Raw genomic sequence first — 23,334 nt, forward strand, 5'->3', positions numbered from 1 at the left:
TGTTCAAGTGTTGTCGCTGCGACACACTCGAAGAAACGCCTGATCATGATTTCTTTCAATGCCACAAACTCAAGCGGTTATGGGATTATGTCAAGGAGTTGACAACTTGTATTGATCCTGAGCATCCTATGTTACTAAACCTATCCTATGTAATCAACAATGTTGGGCCGCTAAGGGACAGAGAGATGAAGGTTTCTTATGATCCTGTTTGTAGAGTGAATTATGTTGTGGGATCTGATTGCATTTTTTAAGCATCAGCTGAGGTCCAAGATCAGATGAGATAAAAAAGGATTACATTTCTTGGTTTTTGAAAAAAGATGGCTACAAGTAGCAAGCTTGTGTATATGAAAACGAGTGAAGTATAAGTATGTATTCTCTGCCTGAGCATAGCACATATGGTTCTTGGTTCTGTTGAACCTCAGATTTTTGCTAATTGAGTGAATAAATTATCCCCCTACTATGTTTATAGAAATCCTCTAAGATGTTCACTTTGAACTTTTTGTCCTTGGTCTCTCTAAAATTGCATTTATCTTGGAAAGATACAGACCACTCTCCAAATTTCATCCTTTTTTCTTTTTTCTCAGATCCCACTCCCATTTAGAGTGGAATGTGCTCATTTTCGGTTTTGAACAAACCAGAAAACTGAATGTCTATTATTTAGAAATAATTGAGAGGATCATACTAACCAAATGTTTTTTTTTTTTTATTCTTTCCCCACTTCCTGTTTCATTCCAATAAAATTTTTGTATACATGTACATTTATAAACAATAAAATTTCAAATCAGTTTGTGGATATCTTAAGCAGAACGGCCTCTAGTGTAAATGTGGTATTGCGGTGACTGAAATGATTCTAGTTGAGAGCAGGATAGACATTTTTTTATCTTTTGGGGCCATGATGATGATGAATAACTCATTTGCCGGAAATATATATATATATATATATATATATATATATATATATATATATATATATATATATATATATAATACAGACACACACATATTAGATGTACCCGTTTAGAGATAACCAAGATGTGCGGGATTCTTTCAGTTAATTATGAACAAAGGCTAATCAGAACAATTAAAACATTTTTAATGTCTTTTGTGTTATTAAAGTACATTGGAAAAAGTCAAAGAGAAACAAGTGTTGACTAACCAACGTTTAGTTTAATAAAAGCTATGTTAGTTTACACCCTCTATTTAAAAAAAAAAGGTTAAAAAATTATGCTTTGCCAGTGTTTGCACTAATATTCACATAAAATCATAGAACTATATCAGTAATTTAATTTTTAATATGTAAATTTTTATTTTCATTTCTGATGATCTAAAGAAAAAAAAATTCCTACTGTTTTATTTAGTAAAGATTTTTTTCCAGATTCATTTAAGATGGTAACGGTCTGACTAGCTATTTGCTTTCCAATGTAAGTTTTTATAATGCTTTTCATTATTATTTCAATCAGACATGACTGAACTAGCACAAGTTGAAAAAAATAAAAAAGTTAGTCATCTTTAATGATCAAATAAAAAACAAAACACCAAATTTTCTTTTCTTACTGGTAAATGATAAATATAAGTTTTTTTAATGACCGCCCAAATGCGAGGGAAAAGCATGTGAAGATACTGGGATGTTAAAAACAGGACAGTTGTTACTCATATAAAGAAATAAAAAAGAACAAATTCAAAATTGGAAAGTTATAAAAAAAAAAACGTATTAGTATAGAAAGCAGAAAGGAAAAAAAAAAAAAAAAATGTTATCAAAATAGATTTTTTGTTTTTCCTCTTTCAGTTTTGTACTTTCTGATGGGACATATATATTTACATATCAATACACATTGCACTTTATTATAGAATGAATGATATATTCAAGAAAACATAAAAAAATTACAGAGAACTTATGCTTGATTATACTATTTAAACATTTTTTATCTTTTCTTTGTTAAAATATAAAAATTAATATAAGTGCATCCTGCATCATGAACATTTTCAATTCTTCATCAGATCATCAGGTGCAAAAGCTGGAATTTAGGTTGTTAATGTCTCTCTCCTGAATACTTATAATGTTCTTCTGGTGTCGTCTACTAACGTCTACTTTGCAGCTGCTTTTTCAGATTCTTTCCTTTTCTCCAGCTTTTTGGTCTATTTGCTTTTTTATCTGGTGATGAGTTGAAGAATCAAAAACATTTGTGATACGTTTGCAACTTGCATTAATTTTTTTGATTTTACCAAAAATATAAGAAAAAACAAAAACAAAAAAAAAAATAAAAGGTATAATTAAACAGAAACTTTTATTTTTAACAATGTTCACTTAAATGAAAAATGTTCTGCCTAAATACACACACACACTATATATACAGTAGAACCCCGGGATACAGTGTTTTTTTTTTTTTTCAGGTTACAATGTGGAATACAATGTTCTTCTGGGCTCCTGTTTACAGTATTTGCCCTATCTTATGGTGTTATTTATGTTTTCCGATTATATACATGTGCATTATATACTGTACTGTATTTTGTTAATTATTAATGCTGTATCACGGAGTTCTACTGTATCTACATAACTCCTACTGCATCACTTTCATTTTAAGTTCATGTTGTTTGATCCACTCCACCGATCTTATATGTTGTCTGTCATCCTTAACTGAATGGTAATCAATTTTCAACCTCTTCCTTTTTGACAATTACAGATTGCGAAATTGTTCAGTGCTACTAAAGAGTACACATAAAGAGAGAATTTTGTTTTCATTTTTTAATTTAACTGATTTTGTATACACTTTTTTTTTTTTTTCATATTTTCATATCAGCTGGTTGGGTGGGGGATGTTCTTGTTATCATTTTGGCAACCTTTGGACTATCTTGTCTCTTGGCAGACCTATCTTTGTTGAAATGAGGTAGGATTCAATTCAGTTCTAGGAGGCCATCTTCCTAGACATTACCTCCTTAGGGAAAGGGTTAGTTTATTGTAGGTCACCTGAGGTACCCCTACCAAGGAATGCCGATAGATCCATGCATAATTATTTTTATATTCTTGCAAAGCTGTTGTTGAGGTGTATGTGTGGGAAGGGGAGGGGGGATGACATTTATTAAAAATAGCCACGCCCCTGTTTCCTGATGAAAACAATCATACCCAAGCTTTTTTCCAGTACACACGCACACTGTGTGTGTGTGTGTGTGTGTGTTGAGGAGATAAATGGAAAAATGAGCAACTACACAAATGCAAATGAAACTTCTGTGCATGGCTAATATTTCGTCTTTTTTATCAAAAGACTGCTTCAAAATAAATCTAGTTTTGATTCTTGTCCAGAATTCCCTCTGTAAAAAAAAAACAATCAGCATGATGTACATATTTGTGACAAAACGAAAATATATTCCAAAAATTGATCAAGTAGTTTTATTTTTATAAAAAAAAAAAAAAAAATCATTAAGCGGTCAATGGGAATTCGGATGCATTAGAACATAAATCTAGTAAGTATGAATTATCGAGTTATCTCCCTCAGTTCCTTCATTTTTTTTTTTTTTTTTGTCAAAATAATGAGCGAAACAGTCGCCCCTCGGATACTCATAAAATTTAATTTTCTCATTTAAAAATAAAACTACTAGATCAATTTACAAGATTTTTAGAATATGATTGTTTTCATTTCATCAAGAATAGAATTATGAATAGTTGAAACTTCTACTCCACGGTTTACAGCTACTTACATGGATTAAATAAAGGGTTCCGTTCAAGATTCTTGAGTTCGACAAGAAGATTCTCGAGTTCGATAAGATATATCTGAAGAAGGCTAAAGGTTACATCGACCGAAACATTTTGCAATTAACATCCAAGATGCAAACAGAAGCCAGAATAGTCCAAATAATACTAGTCATTCTTTATCTAGTATGATATTGTTTGTTTCGGATTAAAATTTTCACTAAGTTTTTTGTGATATGGAAAAATTGTCTGCAAGATTGATAAGATTGGGTGATAACAGTAGTTTGCGAGACAACCGTTTTTTGTTATGAATTTAATGAAATAGTTATCCATATGGCACTCAAATCTCAAGTTAATGTGTAATAGACTTAGTAGGACTATTAGTTATGCATTGTATATAATGGATCTTGGCATTACCAAACAATTTAATGAATAAGGCCTTTCCTACCTCTTGCTTAGTTCAAGTTAGAACTCAAGTGGAATGCAGTTTTTAATACAGGAAGAAGTCAAGAAATTGAAATATTAATCAGGCACATCAGTTTGATTTGTTTCTGTATCTGGCTATTGCTTACAGTTTCTACTTATTTATTTCAACATTTTGTCAGATTTAATCCAAATTTGTTTTATATGTGTGCCTGTGTGTATGCGAGTGTTAATGGCGTAATCTGTCTATAAGACAAAAATCATCAACTTTTTAATCAGATTTGATTAAGAGAGCAAATTTAGATACGTCGTCGTTTTTCTTGTAATTTGAAGATCAACAGAATGGGAAATACATACCCTAAGAGTATCTGGTAAGTATAGCAAGCCTTGTCAACTTACTTTGATCCAAAGATCAAGTCAGCATCAGGAGCTCCCTTAGGATGTTGATAACGAACACGCCTTTCTCGATTGGTATTGATTGGGGCTGGCCTACTTAAAGCAGCCAACATTTCTTTAGGAAAAAAAAAAAAAAACGAAAAGAAAAAATGGATTATCACAGAATCTCAGCATTTTTGTAATTTAAAATTATAAAATAAAAAATAGAAAATTATGAAACATTTTTTAATCAGAAAAAAAAAAAAAAAATTTTGATCAGTATTTCTAAAATAATTTCACATCTAATCAAGATAATCTGCACGTTTAAAAAGAATAAGTTAATTCATGACAATATGATTAAAACATCAGTTCAATCTAAAGTTTGAGATAAAGGGAAATAATGTTTAACAAAACTCTGAAAAGAAAACTACCCAGAATATTTTATAAGATCTCCAATCCCATCCGACAAAAAAAATTATAAATCATGCATATGTCCTTATCAAAATTTCTATAACGATTGGGCCAATGTAGCGTTGTTCATTTACACTGCTAGTTTTTTTTTTTTTTGTTTTTTTTCTTTTGCCCAGAATTTACCCATCCATATTAAAAAAGCAAAAATTTTTAAAAAAATCTTTATGATGTACATAGCCATCATGAAACAAAAATATCTGGTTCCAAAAATCATGTAAAATGACAAAGTAGTTTTATTTTTAAATAATATGGGGGGGGGGGATTTTGAATTAGAACCGAAAAATAAATATAAAACGTGAAGGAGGAGAATGTAAATAAGATGAAAGTGAAATCAAATCTTTTGTTTCGACGTTCAATTTCTGAAAAGAGCAAATAATGCTGACCTTGGTAATCTTCTTCCTCTTGTCGTTCATGAATCCCAAGTACCACCTGTTTCATCTGTTCCTTTTCAGCACGTTCTGCCTGCATAATGCAAAAGATGACAGGAATGGTTAAAAACGAAATCGCACCATGTTAAACCATTTTAGAAGATCATCAAATAAAGACAAGAAATTAAGCTATATCTTACCCTCTCTCGTTCTTTGAACTTAGCAGCAAATTCGGTAGAAATTGGCACATTCAGATTGGTGTACTACAAAATGAAAAGTGAGAAAATGAAGCCATGCAAAAAAATCTTTTTTTTTACAGAAAAGGTTGTTGTCGCTATAGACTTTCAAAGTAAAAGGGAAACCATTTGTGTTATCATGAGAATGGTATATGGAAAGAATGGATTCTTAAATACCTGTATTCCATTGTTTTCACCATTTGCCCATGCATGGAGTATTGTTGCCACATATGGGCTGATGCATCTACCACTAGTCTCTCCCTCTTAGATAGGGTTCATAAAAGAATCTGCAACCAAATAGGTCCCACACTATCAACCAATCTCCAACTCTTGTCCCATTACTGCAATGCTGTATCCCTGTGCTTGTTTTACAAGTATTTTAATGTAATGTACTCTGATGAACTCCTAGCACTTTTGTTCCTTCTACATACATACTCCCGACTAATCCAACAAACAGCAAAATCCCATCCCTTCACTGTAGAGGTCCCTAGATGGCGAAACGTCTTCTACTCTAATAGCTTCTTCCTTCAAGCTGCTAGACTTTGAAATTTCTGCTGTTTCCTGCTTCTGATTGTATTAACCTGCAGAAGTTTAAATGTAATGTGAACATACATCTTGTTGCTCAACCCCCTACAGTGTGCTTATAAATATGGTGCAAAATAATAGCTCCTTATGTCCAAGTGGAAATATGCCTTGTTTGAGGTGAATAATAATGTTAAAAAAAAATTCCAATTATATCAGACAATCAGAGCTTAACAATCATGTTTTTATGAATTATGAGTCACATCTTTTCATCATATATTTGGAATTAGGTATTAGCGATAGGTTTGAGGCAGAAAAAGCTAGTTATCGATTTGGTGTTTAAAGAACTACACCTGTACACCACGGAAAAAACAAATTAAAAATTTAAGAGCAAGGTGTCACTATTTTCAGAAGAATGACAAGAAAAAAAACAAAAAAAAAAAAAACATCTACATTCTAACTTTCGACATTCTCGATCAAAAGCAACTTTTCCAATTTATTGAATTTGACCATCCATTTAATCGACAAGGCAAAGTGGAGTGTGTAGCAAATAGTCTTTTTAGTTCGATACTCATCATTTGCGCAACCACTAAAATACCATAATCAGGCATCATGGGTCACCACTTGCTGATTTACAAAAGGGCAGTTGGCAATGGCAAAAACAATAAAAAAAAGCCAAAACAAAGACAAATTATTCAACATGCCCACATCTGTGTGTGCACGTGTGTAGAAAAAGGATAGCACAACAAAAGCCAACCTGGTTGATATGTTCTAATGACAAGCAGTAAAAACACACACATAATTTGATAAATGTCTAATTAGTGAAATTAAAATTTCAGTAAACAAAATACATTTGTAAAAATTTACAAGTTAATCATTAGATTAACTGAGCTTATGGGTCAATTTTCAAGATAGATTTTCTTTGGAGTGGGGGGGGGGGTGTTAAACTTCAGTCAGTTTCAACGTAATCAAAATTAAAAGAAAGACACAGTGCACATATGGGACGGAAAGAGACAGGAGATAATTGTTTGTTTTTGAAACAAAAAGTCATCTAACTTTATTACCCATACATGAATTAGCACAAACAGTGGAAAAGTGAGAGAGAGAGATGGGGATTATTTTTTTTTAAATCCAGCGAAATAGAAACAAAAAATAATGAGGTATGGCTCTAGTGATTTGACAGAATTCACCCTTTTCAATTCTTATCCAGAATTTCCCCTTATATTAAAAAAAATAAAATTCTGTATGTTGTACATACCCATGACAGAACAAAAATATCATATTTCAAACATCAGGTTAATTGATCAAGTCATTTTATTTTCATAAAGAAAATCAAATTTTATGAGCCATTATAACAGAATCTCGCAAGTTTGAATTAACAAGTTATCACCCTTTCTATTATTTTAGATTGTTTTCATAGTTTACAAGAGAGTCGGTTTTAAGTTACCCATAAAATTGGATTTTCTTATCTTCTATCTATTATATAAATCTCAAATATTGGTTTGTGTGTTTGTGCATATGTCTGCCGAAAACTTTTGACACTCATTGAGACCAGTAGCATTTGAAAGAGCAAGGTCTTGGTTGAATAATATGTGAGAACTAGAAAAAAACGGTCAAATATTTTGTATAGAAATAAACATTTAAACCAAGGAGAGGTCTGAAAAATTGTGCCTTTCGAAAACTACACATGCGCAGTCAAGCACTATTTTTTTAAAATCGTTTAAATAACTGAGTTTCCAATGTTATTTCACTCTCAGCCTCATGGGCCAGTGGATTAGGAGGTTTCATCGTAAGCTATAGTTTTTATGTTCAAGTACATGCAACTAATTTTTTTTTTAAAAGGGGGTTGTTTTGTAATTTTAGTTTTAACATTTTATCAGGGTTAAAAGATTTTTATTTGCCATAACATTTTCTTATTTCAAAGGTTACAGAATGTGATTTTTTTTTTCTTCTTTTAATTAATAATTTTTATAACGGTTATTTCGCTTAAAACAAATTCTACGTTTTTATTTTTTTATCTTGTCTTCATAATGATACGTAACTGTTTTTTTTATAGGGTTGTTTTGTAATTTTAAAAACAATTTCCTTATTTCAACTTTTTTATCAGCGGTTTTAAAAAAAGTTTTAACATTTGGGTTATTGTAATGCGATTTTTTTTTGCTTTTATTTTTTTCTATTTATTTGTTTAATGGTTATTTCGCTTAAAACAAATTCTACTTTTTTAAAACTGAATTATTTTCACTTTTTGCCAAAAACTTTCTACACACAACGAACACTGATAAAATTAGTATCGTTTGAAAAGCCAATCTCTCCGACAACAAATATCCAAAAATTGGCCCAAAAGATTAATTCTTTGACCATCAACTGGGCTGTTTTTCACAAGGTGGGGTCAGTTTTGCGTTAACATTTTTGCAAAGTTATCATACGCCTTGCAATGACTAAGCTTATTTTGATGTCCTATGTCGCAGTGGCGTGTGGTCTAAGCAGTTGGCTTTTTTCACCTTTTCCTCCTTTGCATTACAGGTTTGAGCCTGCCTGCCTACTACCCCTCCCCCACCTCTCTCCACATGGGCTACCTACTGCATCTAATTTAAAAAATTTTTTTTCTTTTTCTGGGTGTTGCTCAATATCCTTACTACACCACCTTTCCACACTCGGACACCACCGGGTACCCCCGCTAGTTTAAAAATAAAACTACTTCGTCAATTTACTTTATTTTTAGAATACAATATTTTTGTTTTATCACGGGTACATACATCATACAGATTTTTCTTTATTTTTGTTTTTTGCTATAGGGGAATTCTGGACAAAAATCGTTTTTTCCTTATTTAAAAAAAAGATGATTTCAAACAAAAAGTGAATAACTTATATCGAAGGGAGACTTTCGTAATTTAAGTGGAAATCCACTTTTTCTGGATTAAAAAAAACAAAACAACTGAATTTCAAGAAAATGCAAAGAACTCGCATATCTGATGAACTAACAAGGTGGGAAGAGAAAAGATGGAGAGAGAGAGAGAGAAAAAAATGGAGGTTTAAAAAGCAAAATGAATTAGAAGGTAAATGTGCCATCGTTCTTGCTTACCTGCTGTTTATTGCCTTTCTTTGTCATCAACACAAACTTAATGGTGTCATTGAAGGCGTCAATGGTGGCCGTTGAATAAGAAACTAAAAAAAAAAATAGCATATCAAGAAGAGTTTCGCAAACTTTGTAGATGAAAGTACACGAACAAGAATGTTTACAAATTACTTCATTTTCTGAAGAGAACCACAAATCCTTAAATGACATTTGCTTTGTCAGGTTTTATGGTATACATTTTTTTTTTTTTAAATGACATTTTTTTTCATTTCAATACAAACATTATCTTAAAAATTCATTGTAAGAACATTTCTAAATCCTAAAATGATATTCGCTTATTATTTAGTAGGTTTTATGGTATATATCAATAAGGAGACGATTTAAATAACCTCCCCATAGATTTTTGTTTGAAATCAATACATATTTAAGTTTACATATCATTAGTATAAGCAATGGAAAATTACATTAAAAAAAAAAAAAAACAATTAAAAGAATCATTTTTTGGATTGGAAAATAGACAAATTTTTCTGATTCCCAATTAATTGTCCCAACACTCTTCTATATCAATTATGTTTTGTTTTGGCTTGTTTTAAATTTCAACTCTACACACCATCTTAAACAATTCATTGTAAGAACATTTTTATTGGTTTTTTTCATCAGAGCTGAAAAAAGTATTGCTTCATCAAATTTCGAACAAACCAAATTGCTAAAATCTATTCTGAAACCTTGATTATTCTGCTGTGTCTAACTAATCTAATGGATGCTATTATGACCATGGAATCAACTACATAGAGTTCTAATATAACAGTCTGACATGTTCTACAAACTACACATTATGTCCACTTTGTTGACAACTTATTGGTCGTATTTCTGTAATTGCAATGATGATGTGACAGAAGTTTTTAATTTTCCTCTCTTTATCATTGGAGACACTCTCCCTCAATAAGAATTCTCATAAATGTTATTAATAAAAAAACATTACAAATCTAAGATTTTATTTTTTCTTAAAAAATAGCCCTGCCCTTTCCATAGGAAGGAATTCATGATTTTCTTGTTCAGAATTCTCTTTTTATATTAAAAAAAAAACAAAAAAACAAAAAGAAAAATCTGTATGATGCCCATACTTGTAACAAAACAAAAATCATATTCCAAAAATCACATAAATTGGTCCTATAATTTTACCCACGATTTTGAAACAAACTCAAGAAACAACAAGAGATAATAATAATTCCAACTTAGGAATTCCTATTAATTGCTTAAAAATTATTTTCTTATTTAAAAATTAAATTATAAAATTACTTGACCAATTTGCATGATTTTTGGAATAGGATTTTTGTTTCATCAGATATAGATTTTTCTTTATTCTTGTTTCTTAACATAGGGTAAATTTTAGACAAGAACCAGAATCATCTTTCCAAAATTTAACTTTGCCGATTTAATCAAAAGGTGAAAGTTTTTCAAAATTTCCTTTCTCTAACATAACTGCTGAGGCACAAAACTCACTTAATATCAAATTAGAAAATTTTTACTTAATTTTAACCTTACATAGAAATCTTAGTTTTACACGCCACCATGTAAACATTGCTTCATTAATACAATAGCAAAAGGTATGAACCCATAGTGTTCTCCCTCCAGCTACAAGTAAGATAGAAACTTGTGTTTAACTCATCATATATAATTTAATCGTTTTCAGTAGGTTTTGTATTCTGCCATTTAATAAAAAACAAAAACGATTTACTTATTGTAAAACATGTAAATAAAACTTAATTTTATTAAATTATATTTTGTAATTTTTTAGATGAAAATTAATAACTTGTATTATTCGGACTATTGCTCTCATCTCGGATGTTATTCGCACATTTTCTACAATTTAACCTCGAACCGTCATTACGTGTGTCTTCTAGTTGGACTCGAAAATCTTTGTCAAACTAAACCCTTTATTTAATCCATAGGGAAAAATTGTTCTTGTTTTATCAGCCACAAATTAAGAATTACTGAAAACTTTGACCCATTCATGACTGATGAACAAGAACAATCTAGGTCGGAGGTTACATCAACTGAAACATTGTGAAAATCACACTCAAAATGAGAACAGTAGTCTGATGAGTCCAAATAATGTGGAGAAGAATCTATCCCTTTGGATTAAATATAGGATTCAGTTCAAAATCCTGTATAGATTACAGAATTTGACAAGAAGCACCTCAAGAATGTCAGAGGTTACATCGGACAAAGTATTTTGTGGATAACATCCAAGATGAGGACAGTACTTTGTACAATCCCAATAATTGAAATTATTACTCGTTAAAAAGTAAAAGAAGGAAATATACAAGTAACAAACTTTAAATTATCAAGATTAAATTAACAATGATTTTGAGTAAAGAAAAGTATGAAATTTTTAATTAAAAAAAAAAGTCTTACATTGCTTCCTGACTTGTCCCCTCAGGTGCATAGGTACAGCAATATCCAATTGTGGTACTTTCAGAGACTCTTGCGACCTGGCCTAAAAAAAAAAAAAAAAGTAAATAAAGAATAAGTCAGATATTGTGATCTTGAATTTTTTTAGATGAGGATCGATGATATGTATTATTTGGACTACTCTTCTCGTCATATTCTATGCAGGTTTCAGTCTATGTAGTCACAAACCTTCTTCAGGTGTATTTTGTCAAACTTGGGAATTTTTCTGTCATACTAAAAAATCTCCATGGAATTTCGAATGGAACATCTTATTTAATTCATGGAGGGTAGCATGCTCTTGTTCCGTAAGCTATGACTGTGTAGAAGTTTTAAATAATTCACAATTGTATCTTTGAAAGTCAGAGGTTATATTGATGAAACGTGTGAATAAAATTTACGATGAGAACAATAATCTGTATAATCAAAATAATACGAATCAGACGTCATCTCTCTTTCCTCCTCAACATTATCTAAACAATCGTAGTTACATTAGAAAAGAGAGTGGAGCAAATCATATAGAAACATAAACCAAGTTGCTAAAATCTATCCTAAAGCCTTGTAGTATCTATATCTAGTTTAATGCTATTATGACTGGGTTTTAGTTTTAAAACTTATCCAAAACAATTTTTTTTCTTGAGACATATGCAATATCTTTACAAGTGCAAAAGAAATCAACATAAAACATATGCCTCTCTCCCTTCTTCACACGATCACAACCATATTTCAAATGTTTAGGAAAATTAAATTCACCTCCTTTTGTCTCTCTTCTCATGCCTGTTCTCACTGCAACATATCTTCTCTACAAAAAGCTCTCCTCTTGAGACGTTTTTGCTGGTTCGGTTATGCTCTTTATCGTCACCCAGATCATTTTGCCCATAAAACTATCAAACCAACCCTGAGGAAGGGTTGGAAGAAAAACGATGCAGGGGCCAACTGAAAACCTGTTTCAGAATAGTGAAATATGGTACCGAGCTGATCTTGGACCCTTACCTCTGTTTACTGTTGCTTTAGTTATTTTGTTTTACAGCATATCAACCACTTATGGATTATTTAATGCTGAAACCAGTAATTTTATAAGTTCTTTATATGTTCAAATATTTATTTATGGTGTTTGGGTTGGTTTGGTAGTTTTATAGAGGAAAATTATTGTTTTTAACTTAGCAGAACATGACTAAGTTTGGAAAAGGGAAAAGAAAACAATAACATAAATGTTTGGTACATTCTAAAGCAAGAAGCTCGTATCTTCAAACAGCCGGATTTGGTAGCATCAGGAATTTCAGTTGGTCATTTGACAGGAGAGCTTGATCAATGGAATTTTATCATGTTTGTGCCTCAAACTGTCAGCAAATGAACAGTCAAAATATAACAAACCATGTCATGATTGCCACTCATTATTCGCATTCACAACACAGACATAACACACACACACACACACACACTCCATTCATATTACAACAAAATAAAAAAGAGATGTAATAATGTTTCTATCTTCTTTCGATTTATGTAATTCGTGCGCAATCAAAATTTCAATTTGGGAATCTTAAGTAGGACAACTCCAAAAGTGAATGTGGTATTATGGTCATTGAAGACTTTACTTAGGAATAGCTTAGATAGTTATAAGGTAGAGTGACAAAGATGACAATAGACACCCCCCCTTTCCACACATTTGAATGGCCTTGTGCCTAATTTATTTTTGACTATTGTATAATTTTCATAAATAAATCAATTTTTCAAAGTATTTTATTCAAATAAAAAATGAAATACAATTATAGCAATGTTTTTTTTTTTAAACAAATGTCAGAAAATTCTATCTTTAGAATATCTATCTTTAGAATTCTATCTTTAGGCATGAAATCTAAATCATTTTGTGGGGGAGAGAGGCAGGCCAGCAGTTATACATTTTGTCACTTCTTGTCATACTTACCCTATATTAGATACCATTACTAAAATACTACATTCCATCCATGAGTTAATCTTTCTTAGGCAATCCCCGATTTGTGTGCGTGTTCTTTTAATTTTATTTATAAAGAAAACATTAAAACATTCCATAATGCACGGTAGGACAATATTTACAATATGTAAAAAATAGCAAAGAACAAAATATAGGTTAGTATAGCCCTCCCAACCACCTGCTAAGAGTAGACTGTTCATTTTTTTTTTCTGTGTAATCTGAAAACAAGCAAATCAGTTTCTAAATGGGGGTGGGAGGTAAGTGGGATGTCAAAAAATAAAACAGACCAGGATGAAATGTGGGAATGGATCATGTCTGCCAAGATATAAAACCAAAGTTTAGGGGTGACCAGGGAGAAATTAAAATATGAGTAGTGGGCATATTGAGGCTATTTAGGTTGTGCAGAAGTTTTGCTAGCTTAGTGATACCACTGGAGCACAGGTAGGAGTAAGTGCTAGTTTGATTGAAGGAATGGATGGAGCAAAAGAACTGCATTATTTACCAGCAGAATGTTACCACTGTTGATCAAGGGAAGAGTCTAATAGGTATGTGTATGTGATGTAGGAAAGTGAAATCATGCTAGTTAAGGACATGTGTTGCATGGAAAGAAATATGACAATGATACAATAGGTATGTAATGTGAGTTTTCAAGGCAATCTTAGATTTCATGATCTCAGAGGAAAATTAAATCTGAACAGTATGGGGAAATGTGTGCAAAAATGAGACTTCAATGCTATGGCCACATGGAATAAAAATGGAGAGTTCTTGAGTTAGTTGGTATAGAAAAGTTGAAGTAGTTGGTTAGTTGTTTTTGTGGTATATCAATTATTTGGTGATTACTTAATGTTGAATCCAGTAATTTTGGAAAAATTTTTAATGCTTCAATTTCTTTATATCTCTAAATATATATTTATGGTGTTTGGTTTGATTTGGTTGTTTTGTAGAGGAAAATTGTTTTTGTTTTTACAGAAGAGGAGTTTGAGTTTTGCAAAGAGAAAGGAAAAAACAATAACATCAATGTTCGGTGCATTTTTTAGTCAGGAAGCCAGTCTCTTCAGATAACCTGATCTGGTAGCACCAGATGCTTTAACAGGTTCAAGTTAAAGTGAACCTGGAAGCAAACATGAGAGATAGTGATAAGGATGGACTTAAAAGGAAAGAGGATAAAGAATTGACTACAGATAGATTAGATTGAAACTTAATTTCTGAAATCTGTCCAACACTTGCCACTATGTTAAAAAGACATTAAATCAACAATGATGATAACATAAGTTGCAAAATTTTGTTTAAAGAAGAAAACAAAAAGAAAAGAAATCCACAGCACACAACATTGAGGTTGGTGATTGTTGTCGAGCGGGGTAAGATGTGGTTTGTCACAATGACACAAAGCGCAACATTTTGTTTAAATATGAAAAAAAAAAAGAAAAAAAAAAAAAAAAAAACACAGCTGATTTTTCTCACCTGCAAATTGTCAGCCATCATTTTATCAAAAGCAGAAAGGAAATCTTCATCCTCTGTACACTTAATATGTTTAGGACCTCCTGTTAATACGGTTACCTAAAAGAGACAACATTTTCATCATTTTTTTTTTTTGTTCAATTGATGGAAATGAAACAAATACATCATAGATGGCTGAGAATAACTTTCTCGTTAGTGTTACTTTGCAATTTAATTCGACTGCAGAATCAGCTAAACTTGAAAAAAATTTTTTCTTTATTTAAATCTTGTATACAGTAAATTTTTGTGAATTATCTTATGGCATCGTTTGGTCATCACATGAATTCAATAAATTATGACTTTTAAAACAGTCAGGACCGGGAATAATCCTACACTGCAATCTAATTTGACTGCAGAATCAGTCTTACTTGAAAATTGGTTTTCTTATTTAAAATGTGCACACAGTAAATTATTGTTTGAAAAATAAATTAAAGAATATATTTTTAGTTGAATTTTTGTGCATCAATAAAAATCAAGATGCACAGATATTGACAGTGGGAGACTAAGAAAGCAACTCCTATTATGGGCGTGTCAGAAGCGGAGATGCATCACTGAACTCATCCATGCAGAAAAAAAATTGAATCAATCAACATTCACCAGTGCCTGTTGAATGTTTCCAAAGCCAATGCAGTTGATGTCAATGCAGTTAGGAGATGGGTTTGCGGATTTCAAAGTGGTGACAGATGCGAGTAACAAAGTGCATTCTGAACTTTTACAAATGAAGCATCAAAAGATGCTGGCAAAAGTGCACTGAGAATAGTGGTGACTAGAGAAAAAGAAATCTGCAGCACAAAGGGTTACTTTAATGGTATCATTTCCGTCTTTGTAGTTCTTCAACGTTCTAAAATTTAAAAAGGGGGGAGGGCTTACTTTTGAAAAGCCCCTGGTTTTGAACTTTTGTGTATGAAAGACAAATTAAAATGAATACATGTTTGAAATGTATTATTTAGTGCTTTTTAGATAAACTATTTGTTACTTTTATGATCAAATATTTTATATGTGCCTACTAATTTTTATGAATCATGCTTATGTCATTTCATTAAATTATACTTCTTTTTTTTAATAGACTGAATTTTGGACAAGAGCCGAATACATATTTTTGTAGATTTTTTTGTGCATTAATAAAAATGTACAATTTAAAAAATAAAAAAAAAAAGTATTAGTTCCTTGTTAATTATTGAAACCTGTTTAATCTAATATCATTATTAATTTGACCATTTAGTTAAATTACACCTAAGATTGACAGGCACAAGTGGAGTTTTAACAGGATTAAACGAAAAAAAAACATTTTGTAGTCCAATCCATGAATGAGATCTCACCAAATATTTATGCTGGTTTGATCTAACAATTATTGCTTCGTCAGTATTAATTTTTGGTTATAGATTGTTCAAATTGAGTTCTGAACCAAAAACAACCAAGAAAATAAATTTTGTAATTTGCACCAACTTTGAACGGTTGTAACTTGGTGGCTAATTGAGATACACAAGTAAATTTGGTATATTTATAATTTTCAAAAATTTATATGCCTAAGAATAAAAGATTTTATAAATATAAAGAAAGAACATTTTGGTTTGGAATGCCTACTTTCAATCAAATCTAAACTTTATTCTTTTTAGAGTGCATAAAATAAGTTTTATAATCGAGTTTGTTTCTTCAACATGAAAGTCAAACCTTACAAATAATTAGATTGCAATTATTCTCAAGTCAAAATAGTTAAAAAAAAAAAAATGCCAAGTTATATTCCAATATCAAATCAAAATTATAAAAATGGTTTACAATAACAAATCTACAAAAAATGCATTTTAGGTAAAAAGCATGATTATGTAATTACATGTCATGTTGAATTTGTAAAATTTACAAATATTACAAAAAATGTTCAAGTAAAATAAAAACTGCAATAAAAAATAAAAATTATCAAATAATGCAGTTTTAACAATTTAGTCTATTGCAACCAATTCCATATGACAAACTGACTTATCTCCCTTGTTTTTATTTCACTTTCAAATTAGAAAATGATACTTTTTAAAAAAAAAAAAAAAAAAAAAAAAAACCAGGTCTAGCAGATCTTCTATCATCTTTTTGGAATTTTTACTAATTTCAACATAACACAATTACATAAATGTTTTTACTTAAGTCATTTAAAAAAAAAAAGAAAAAAAAAGAATATCCAATTATAATGCACAAGCATAAAACATTTGAAATAATCTGAATATAAGAATCAATAATGTTGCATACTTGGTCTTCAGTTTCATCTTCCCCAGCAGACTCTAACAGATCCTCTTCCTCCTCTTCTTCTCCTTCACTGTGACTACTGTTGGCATAATCTTCACCCTGAAAGAGAAAAAAATAATGAATAAAATTACACAATTATCACCAAGAACACAATCACAAATCTATATTTTACTTTGAAAAGTACAATATGTCAAAATTTTTAATTCAAAAGATTTAAAATTTTGGTTCTTGTCTAGGATTACTCTTATATAAAAATCGGTATGATATATATACTGGTGACAGAACGAAAATATATTCCAAAAATCACATAAATTGATTCAGGAGTTTTATTTTTCAATAAGAAAATAAAATTTTATGAATAACCGAGAAGTGTCCATCTTGCCCACCATTTAAAAAAAAAATCCCAAGAAACAAAGATAACTCAACAATTCAAACTTATGAGATTTATATAGTAAATTCAAATTTTCATCAATCATTTAAAAAAATAATACTTTATCAATTTAAATAATTTTTAGAATATGATAGTTTTGATAAATCACAGCTACTTACATCATACAGATTGTTAAAAAATTTATATCTTTTAATAAGGGGAAATTCTGGAGTAGAACCCAAATTTCCAATGCCATATAAAGAATTAAGATGTTTGTAACTTTAACTGTCCCGTACCAATTGCTTAAATACAAAATCTACTCCTCATTCTCCTAAACACGCACTTTTTCATTGCATTATTCTAATGACGTTAATCACTAAGGGAAACAAGTCAATCAAAGGTAAAAAAAAAATTTTCAAATGGCACAATAGAACTTATGCGTTGTATGTGAAATATAAATAAAATATAGTTTGGGATTAAAATATAACAATTTATTAGTATCAAATACAAAATGCATTAGAAATTTACAAATTCAAATGTGTAATAATGAAGGATTGCATTTTTCTGACATCAAATTAACGAATTTTAGCAAACGCAATGATTTTATCACTTGTCCAGAATGCCCCCTCCTCTACCTCCAGACATGAAACAACAAAAATAAAGAATCTGTATACTATACATATTGGTGATGGAAAAAAAAAAAAAAAAAAAAAAAAAAAAACACATGAAAATCACATAAATTGATCAAGTGATTTATTTTTAAAAAGCAAAATCAAATTTATAAGCAATAATCTTGCAATGCCATCTTGAGATGTTTGAAGGAACATGAGATAACTTCAAATAATTCTAACTTGTGAGATTTTTAAAAAGTTATTTTTACTGGGAGAGGCGTTGAAAAAAAATTAAATTCGCTTGAAAATGATTTTCTTTGTAAAAAATAAAACTACTTCATCAATCTACATGATTTTTTTAATACATTTTCTTTCAGTGATGAGTTCATACAGATTTTTCTTTTGTTTTTTTTTATGACCAGGAGGGAGTTCTGGACAAGCACCATGATTTCATACTACCATTTCCAAACTAGATAATTTTGGGTGCTTCTTCAGTATAATGGGATTTCAGGTTAAAAACACTATTACATACTTATGTGTCATGTTAAAATTATTATAAATTCCAAAAATTATGAAAAACGATTCAGAAGAAAAATAATTATAAGTAAAAATACAATTTATCAGATTATAGAGCTTTTTTTGTATTTTAATGTGGAAAATTTTTTAAATCCAAAGAAGGTAACTGCAATCTATTATTTTAATTTATCTCCCTTGCTTTCCATGAAAATCTGCTATTACAAAATAGAAAACATCAGACTGCTAGTATCTATAATTTTTTTGTAAAAAATAGATCCGGCACATGTATATACGATGTAAGTGTGTAATGGTGTTGTTTTTTTTTGTTTTACATAAAATGTATTCGTTTAAAATCCCACTATACTGTAGAAGCACCAAATATTGTTGTAACTGAAAACTGAACAAACAGCAAAGATGATTTCATACATTTCTCACCTCTTGAACTTGACTGCCAGTCTGACTCTGTTCATCCTGGCTTGTTTCACTTTCAACAATGTTCTCATCATTGTTTGTCTGCGATAAACTCTGGCTCAGTTCTTCTGTAAATATCACAAAATTATCAAGTTAAATAATAAGTTAAATAATAATTGCATAAGTTAAATAATAATTGCATAAGTTAAATAATAATAGTCAATAAAAAGTTTCATTTTTGTAAATAACATGAGAAAAATTAAGTCTTATTTTACTTTAACCTTTTCAGGCACTTTTACCTGGTCATGATCGAGCAACTGAGAACAATCTATCAGTGTGGATTCTGGTTTAGTTTGAAATTCCGTACAGATTCCCAAGTTAAAAATATGCATTTGAAGAAGATTTAAGGTTAAATTGCCGTAAGCAAGTTGTGAATATACCAAACAAATATATATATATATATATATACACACACACACATACACAGATTATTTATTTAAAAACTGTTTTACATATTTCAGAGATATACCATGGTTTTATTGATGTGAATTGACCTATTACCATTTAAAATGCTGTTAAAAATCCATTCAAATTATTGGCAACTCACAAAATGAAAATAATTTTGTGAGTTGCTGAGGATTTGAATGGATTTTTAATAGCCTTTTAAATGGTAAAATGTCAAACCACATCAATGAAATCATTCTACGTCTCTGAAACAAAGGATAGTTTTTAAATAAGCAATCCGTATTTTAACTCTCACATTTGCGATCAAGCACTTTATTGATTTCTTTTTAACACATCATATACTTAACAAATACTAGTCTGATAATCCGAAATTTTCAAATTTATTGATTCTAAAAAGTTTCAAAACAAAACATTTTTGACTTTGATATGTTTTTATTTGTTGAAGTTAAAACATAAGTGGATTCAGTTTTGTTAATAAAAAGTTTCTACATGGATTTATATATTTATATTGAATCACAAGTGAACAAAAGAAGTCAAGCAAATAGGTTTAGAGGAATTGAGTAAAAATAGACAATATTTGAATAACAAATTTTAATATTTTTTCATTTTATTAGATATTTGTGACTTCATGTTTTCCAACAATATTAGTGCGTAATTGTGTGAAAATGTATGGAAGTGAAATCTAGACAGTGAGGGTTGAAGACATGCGTTGCATGAAGAAATATTTGAGAATGATAAACCAGATGCATAATACATAAAAGACAGGTTCAGATTTGATGCCTTCAGGGGTAAATGTATGCGGAATAGAAGACTTTGGTGGTTTTTAGTTTAATTTACAGCATATCAACCTCTTTTGAGTCATATAATGTTTAACACATCAATTATAATATGGTAGATGGTAGTTGAATGTTATTAATGTTTCAGTCAAATCTTTAGACTACATTCTGTTAGATATTTTTTGCTTCCTTCAAGAGTTAAAAAAAAATTTGTTCTGGGTTGATCTTGCTAAACATCTTCCAGTCATTTTTCTGATAGTAACTCATTCGAGTTTGCTCCAAGTCTACACAACTTGTTAGTATATGCTGACCTGTGTAGTGTAGGGTTCCTAGCAGGTTATACAAAATGGTGTTTCTTCTTTCAATAAATATGAGAGGTGGCATAAGTGTGTGCTATTCAGAGTCTAATTATTATCACCTCTTCTTGACATGCGTTTTTTAGATCCTTTATTCTGATGGTTGTTGTTACTTTGTATAATTTATTTTTTTATACATGAGTTCCATCGGGTTTTTTTTTTGGCCTTCTTTATAGGATATTCATTTTAGGTTTTAAATCTGTATAAGGAAATTTTCCAGTCGTGGAGTTTAGTTGCAATGACTCTTTTACAGCTTTATCCAGCAGAAGTTTATGTCTATTGTTTATTCACTGTTAGAATGTTTATTTGGTATAATAGGTTTGTAGTCAGGGCATCTGTCATTTCCCCCCCCCCCCTTTTAGTGATACAAGACTTTAATGGCATGGTCACATTGAAAGAATGGATAAAAGTGCTTGGGTTAGTAGATGTAGAACTCTTGAGGTTAGCAGAGGAAGGTGAAGAAAAACATGGGAGGAAACAATAAGAATCAATTTGAGAGAAAGAGGGATAATTAAAGATCTTGCTAGGCGTCATTTGGAAGTCAATTTCTAAAAGCTGTCCAACACATACCAACGTGTAAAATGGACATTAAGCCAAAAATGATGATGAATTAACCAAGTTGGATAAAATTTATCATACCTGATTTCATAGTTCCATGAAAGTACTCATTAAATTAATCATATACTCTAAAAAATGTTTAATTTGTAAATGAATTTTTCAATTAAATGTATTTGATAAAAAAAAACAAAAAAACAAGAAAAACTGACATGTTTACTCTCCTTACTGGTAAAGAGGCAGATTTGGTTTTTAGTCAACATACTCCACCTTTGTTGAGAATTTTGAATCTTATTTGATCAAATTGTTTTAATTCAGCAAGAGAGAATAAAACAAGTAAAGTATTTAGAAAGGTGTTTTGTGAAAATAAATATTTACCATCGCTTTCAGTGATTGAACTGAAGGTGTAATCTTCAAGTCCATTCGTGTCCACGTCATCTCCTGTTTCAATGATTGGTAACACTTCAGCTGGAAAATGAGACAAAAAAAAATCATTTCTCAGATACTCATATTTGATTTTCTTATTTAAAAATAAAACTACTTCATTAATTTACATGGTAGTTTGGAATATATTTTCATTTTGTCACAGGTATATACATCATACAGATTTTTCTTAATTTTTAGTTTGTAATATCAGAAATCAAAGACAAGAATCAAGATATGTAGTAAAAATATAATTTTTACGTGATATAAACAAGGAGTTAAAAAAAAATGGAAGAAATAATTGAAAATAACAAAATGATGCAATACATGTACAAGTTATTTGAATAGAATTAATATTAAGTCTGTAACACAAACTGTATGTTGTCTTATTTTTACACTACCATTAAATTTCTTTGTTTCAATAATTCATTATTGTACACATAAAAAATGTTTTTTCATACATAAAAAGAAAGTGTTAGTAAATATTTAAATAATGTGAGAATTTAATTCATTTAGTTACCATGGATTTGTTTACTATGAAAATATATTAGTTCTTTAAAACAAGATAAAACAATAGCATTGGAAATTAGTTTAATTATATTTCAAATACATGAATATCTTCAAAAAAAAAAAAATAAATAAAAAAAATAAAAATAAAGAGTTTAAATTAACTTCCTATCTGATTATTCCTGAGTATTCATGAGAAACATTGTGAACATCATTTTTTAAATCACAAATATTTGCATTCTACCATGAAACTAAATTTACTAACTCAAAGTGTCCATTTACTATGACTTGAAAATTTTTTTTAAAGTTCTTTGTGCATTGTAATGTTTTTTTTCCTTATGTTTAATATCGAAAGCCAGTAATTTTTTTTTCTTAAGCAATTAAGATTCTTTGAAAGTGAATTTATTTTAGAAATATAAAAGAAAACTTTTATCATTTCATTTTTGTACTGTGTTCATAATTATTAATTGAAAGGGACACTGAGAAAAAGATAAGTTTTTTTTCTAATGAATGTAAATGATTTTATTTCAAATTAAAATTTCACTTTACAAAACTAACACTATGAGAAATGTACATGAAACAATTTTTTGTCATAATTATAAATAAAACAGGTTTTTAGTTTTGCCTATATATTTTGTATGATTGTAATATACATGCAGAGAATATTTGGAATAATGATAACAGGATAAATTTCAAACCGCTATCACTTCCAAAACATTGATAATTTTATAAAAAAAAAATATTCTCAAATTCATTCAATCAAATATGAAAATTATAATTAAGCAAATAAAAAGCTGCTTTGTTTTGGATGGTAATTTTCTTTTTAGTAGAAGAAAAGGAAAAATAATTTTTCTCTAAAAAAATAAAAAAAATAAATAAAAAAAATGAAATTTAATAGCATTGAAATTTTTTTTTAAAATCATGCATCATAATGAACATTGTTTAATGTTACAAAACAAGAAACAGAATTTGTATTTTAGTCGATACTTTCACATGTCAATGGACATAACTTTCTTCAGGTATTGAATCTTGTTGAATTCAGGATTCAAAAATT

General features: G+C 29.8%; 1 protein-coding gene across 4 annotated transcripts in view; it reads right to left on the reverse strand.

Moving 5' to 3' along the window:
- Positions 1 to 23,334, reverse strand: part of LOC145243500 (regulator of nonsense transcripts 2-like) — a 124,010-nt gene that overhangs the window by 9,867 nt on the left and 90,809 nt on the right. Inside the window, exons 31-39 of one of the 4 annotated variants that reach the window (XM_080106458.1) lie at positions 21,729 to 21,818; positions 19,223 to 19,326; positions 17,294 to 17,389; positions 15,023 to 15,118; positions 11,575 to 11,656; positions 9,163 to 9,245; positions 5,523 to 5,585; positions 5,338 to 5,416; positions 4,508 to 4,619 (exon numbers count right to left, since the gene is read on the reverse strand). In XM_080106458.1, coding sequence (XP_079962584.1) covers positions 4,508 to 4,619; positions 5,338 to 5,416; positions 5,523 to 5,585; positions 9,163 to 9,245; positions 11,575 to 11,656; positions 15,023 to 15,118; positions 17,294 to 17,389; positions 19,223 to 19,326; positions 21,729 to 21,818 — 805 coding nt within the window. Of the gene's footprint in view, positions 1 to 4,465; positions 4,620 to 5,337; positions 5,417 to 5,522; positions 5,586 to 9,162; positions 9,246 to 11,574; positions 11,657 to 15,022; positions 15,119 to 17,293; positions 17,390 to 19,213; positions 19,327 to 21,728; positions 21,819 to 23,334 lie in introns of all 4 variants that reach the window. The other 3 variants (XM_080106457.1, XM_080106456.1, XM_080106455.1) reach the window with 3 other exon arrangements.

This window comes from Euprymna scolopes, chromosome 22 (assembly GCF_053919585.1).
Source record: "Euprymna scolopes isolate OS-2025 chromosome 22, ASM5391958v1, whole genome shotgun sequence".
Lineage (NCBI taxonomy): Eukaryota > Metazoa > Mollusca > Cephalopoda > Sepiida > Sepiolidae > Euprymna > Euprymna scolopes.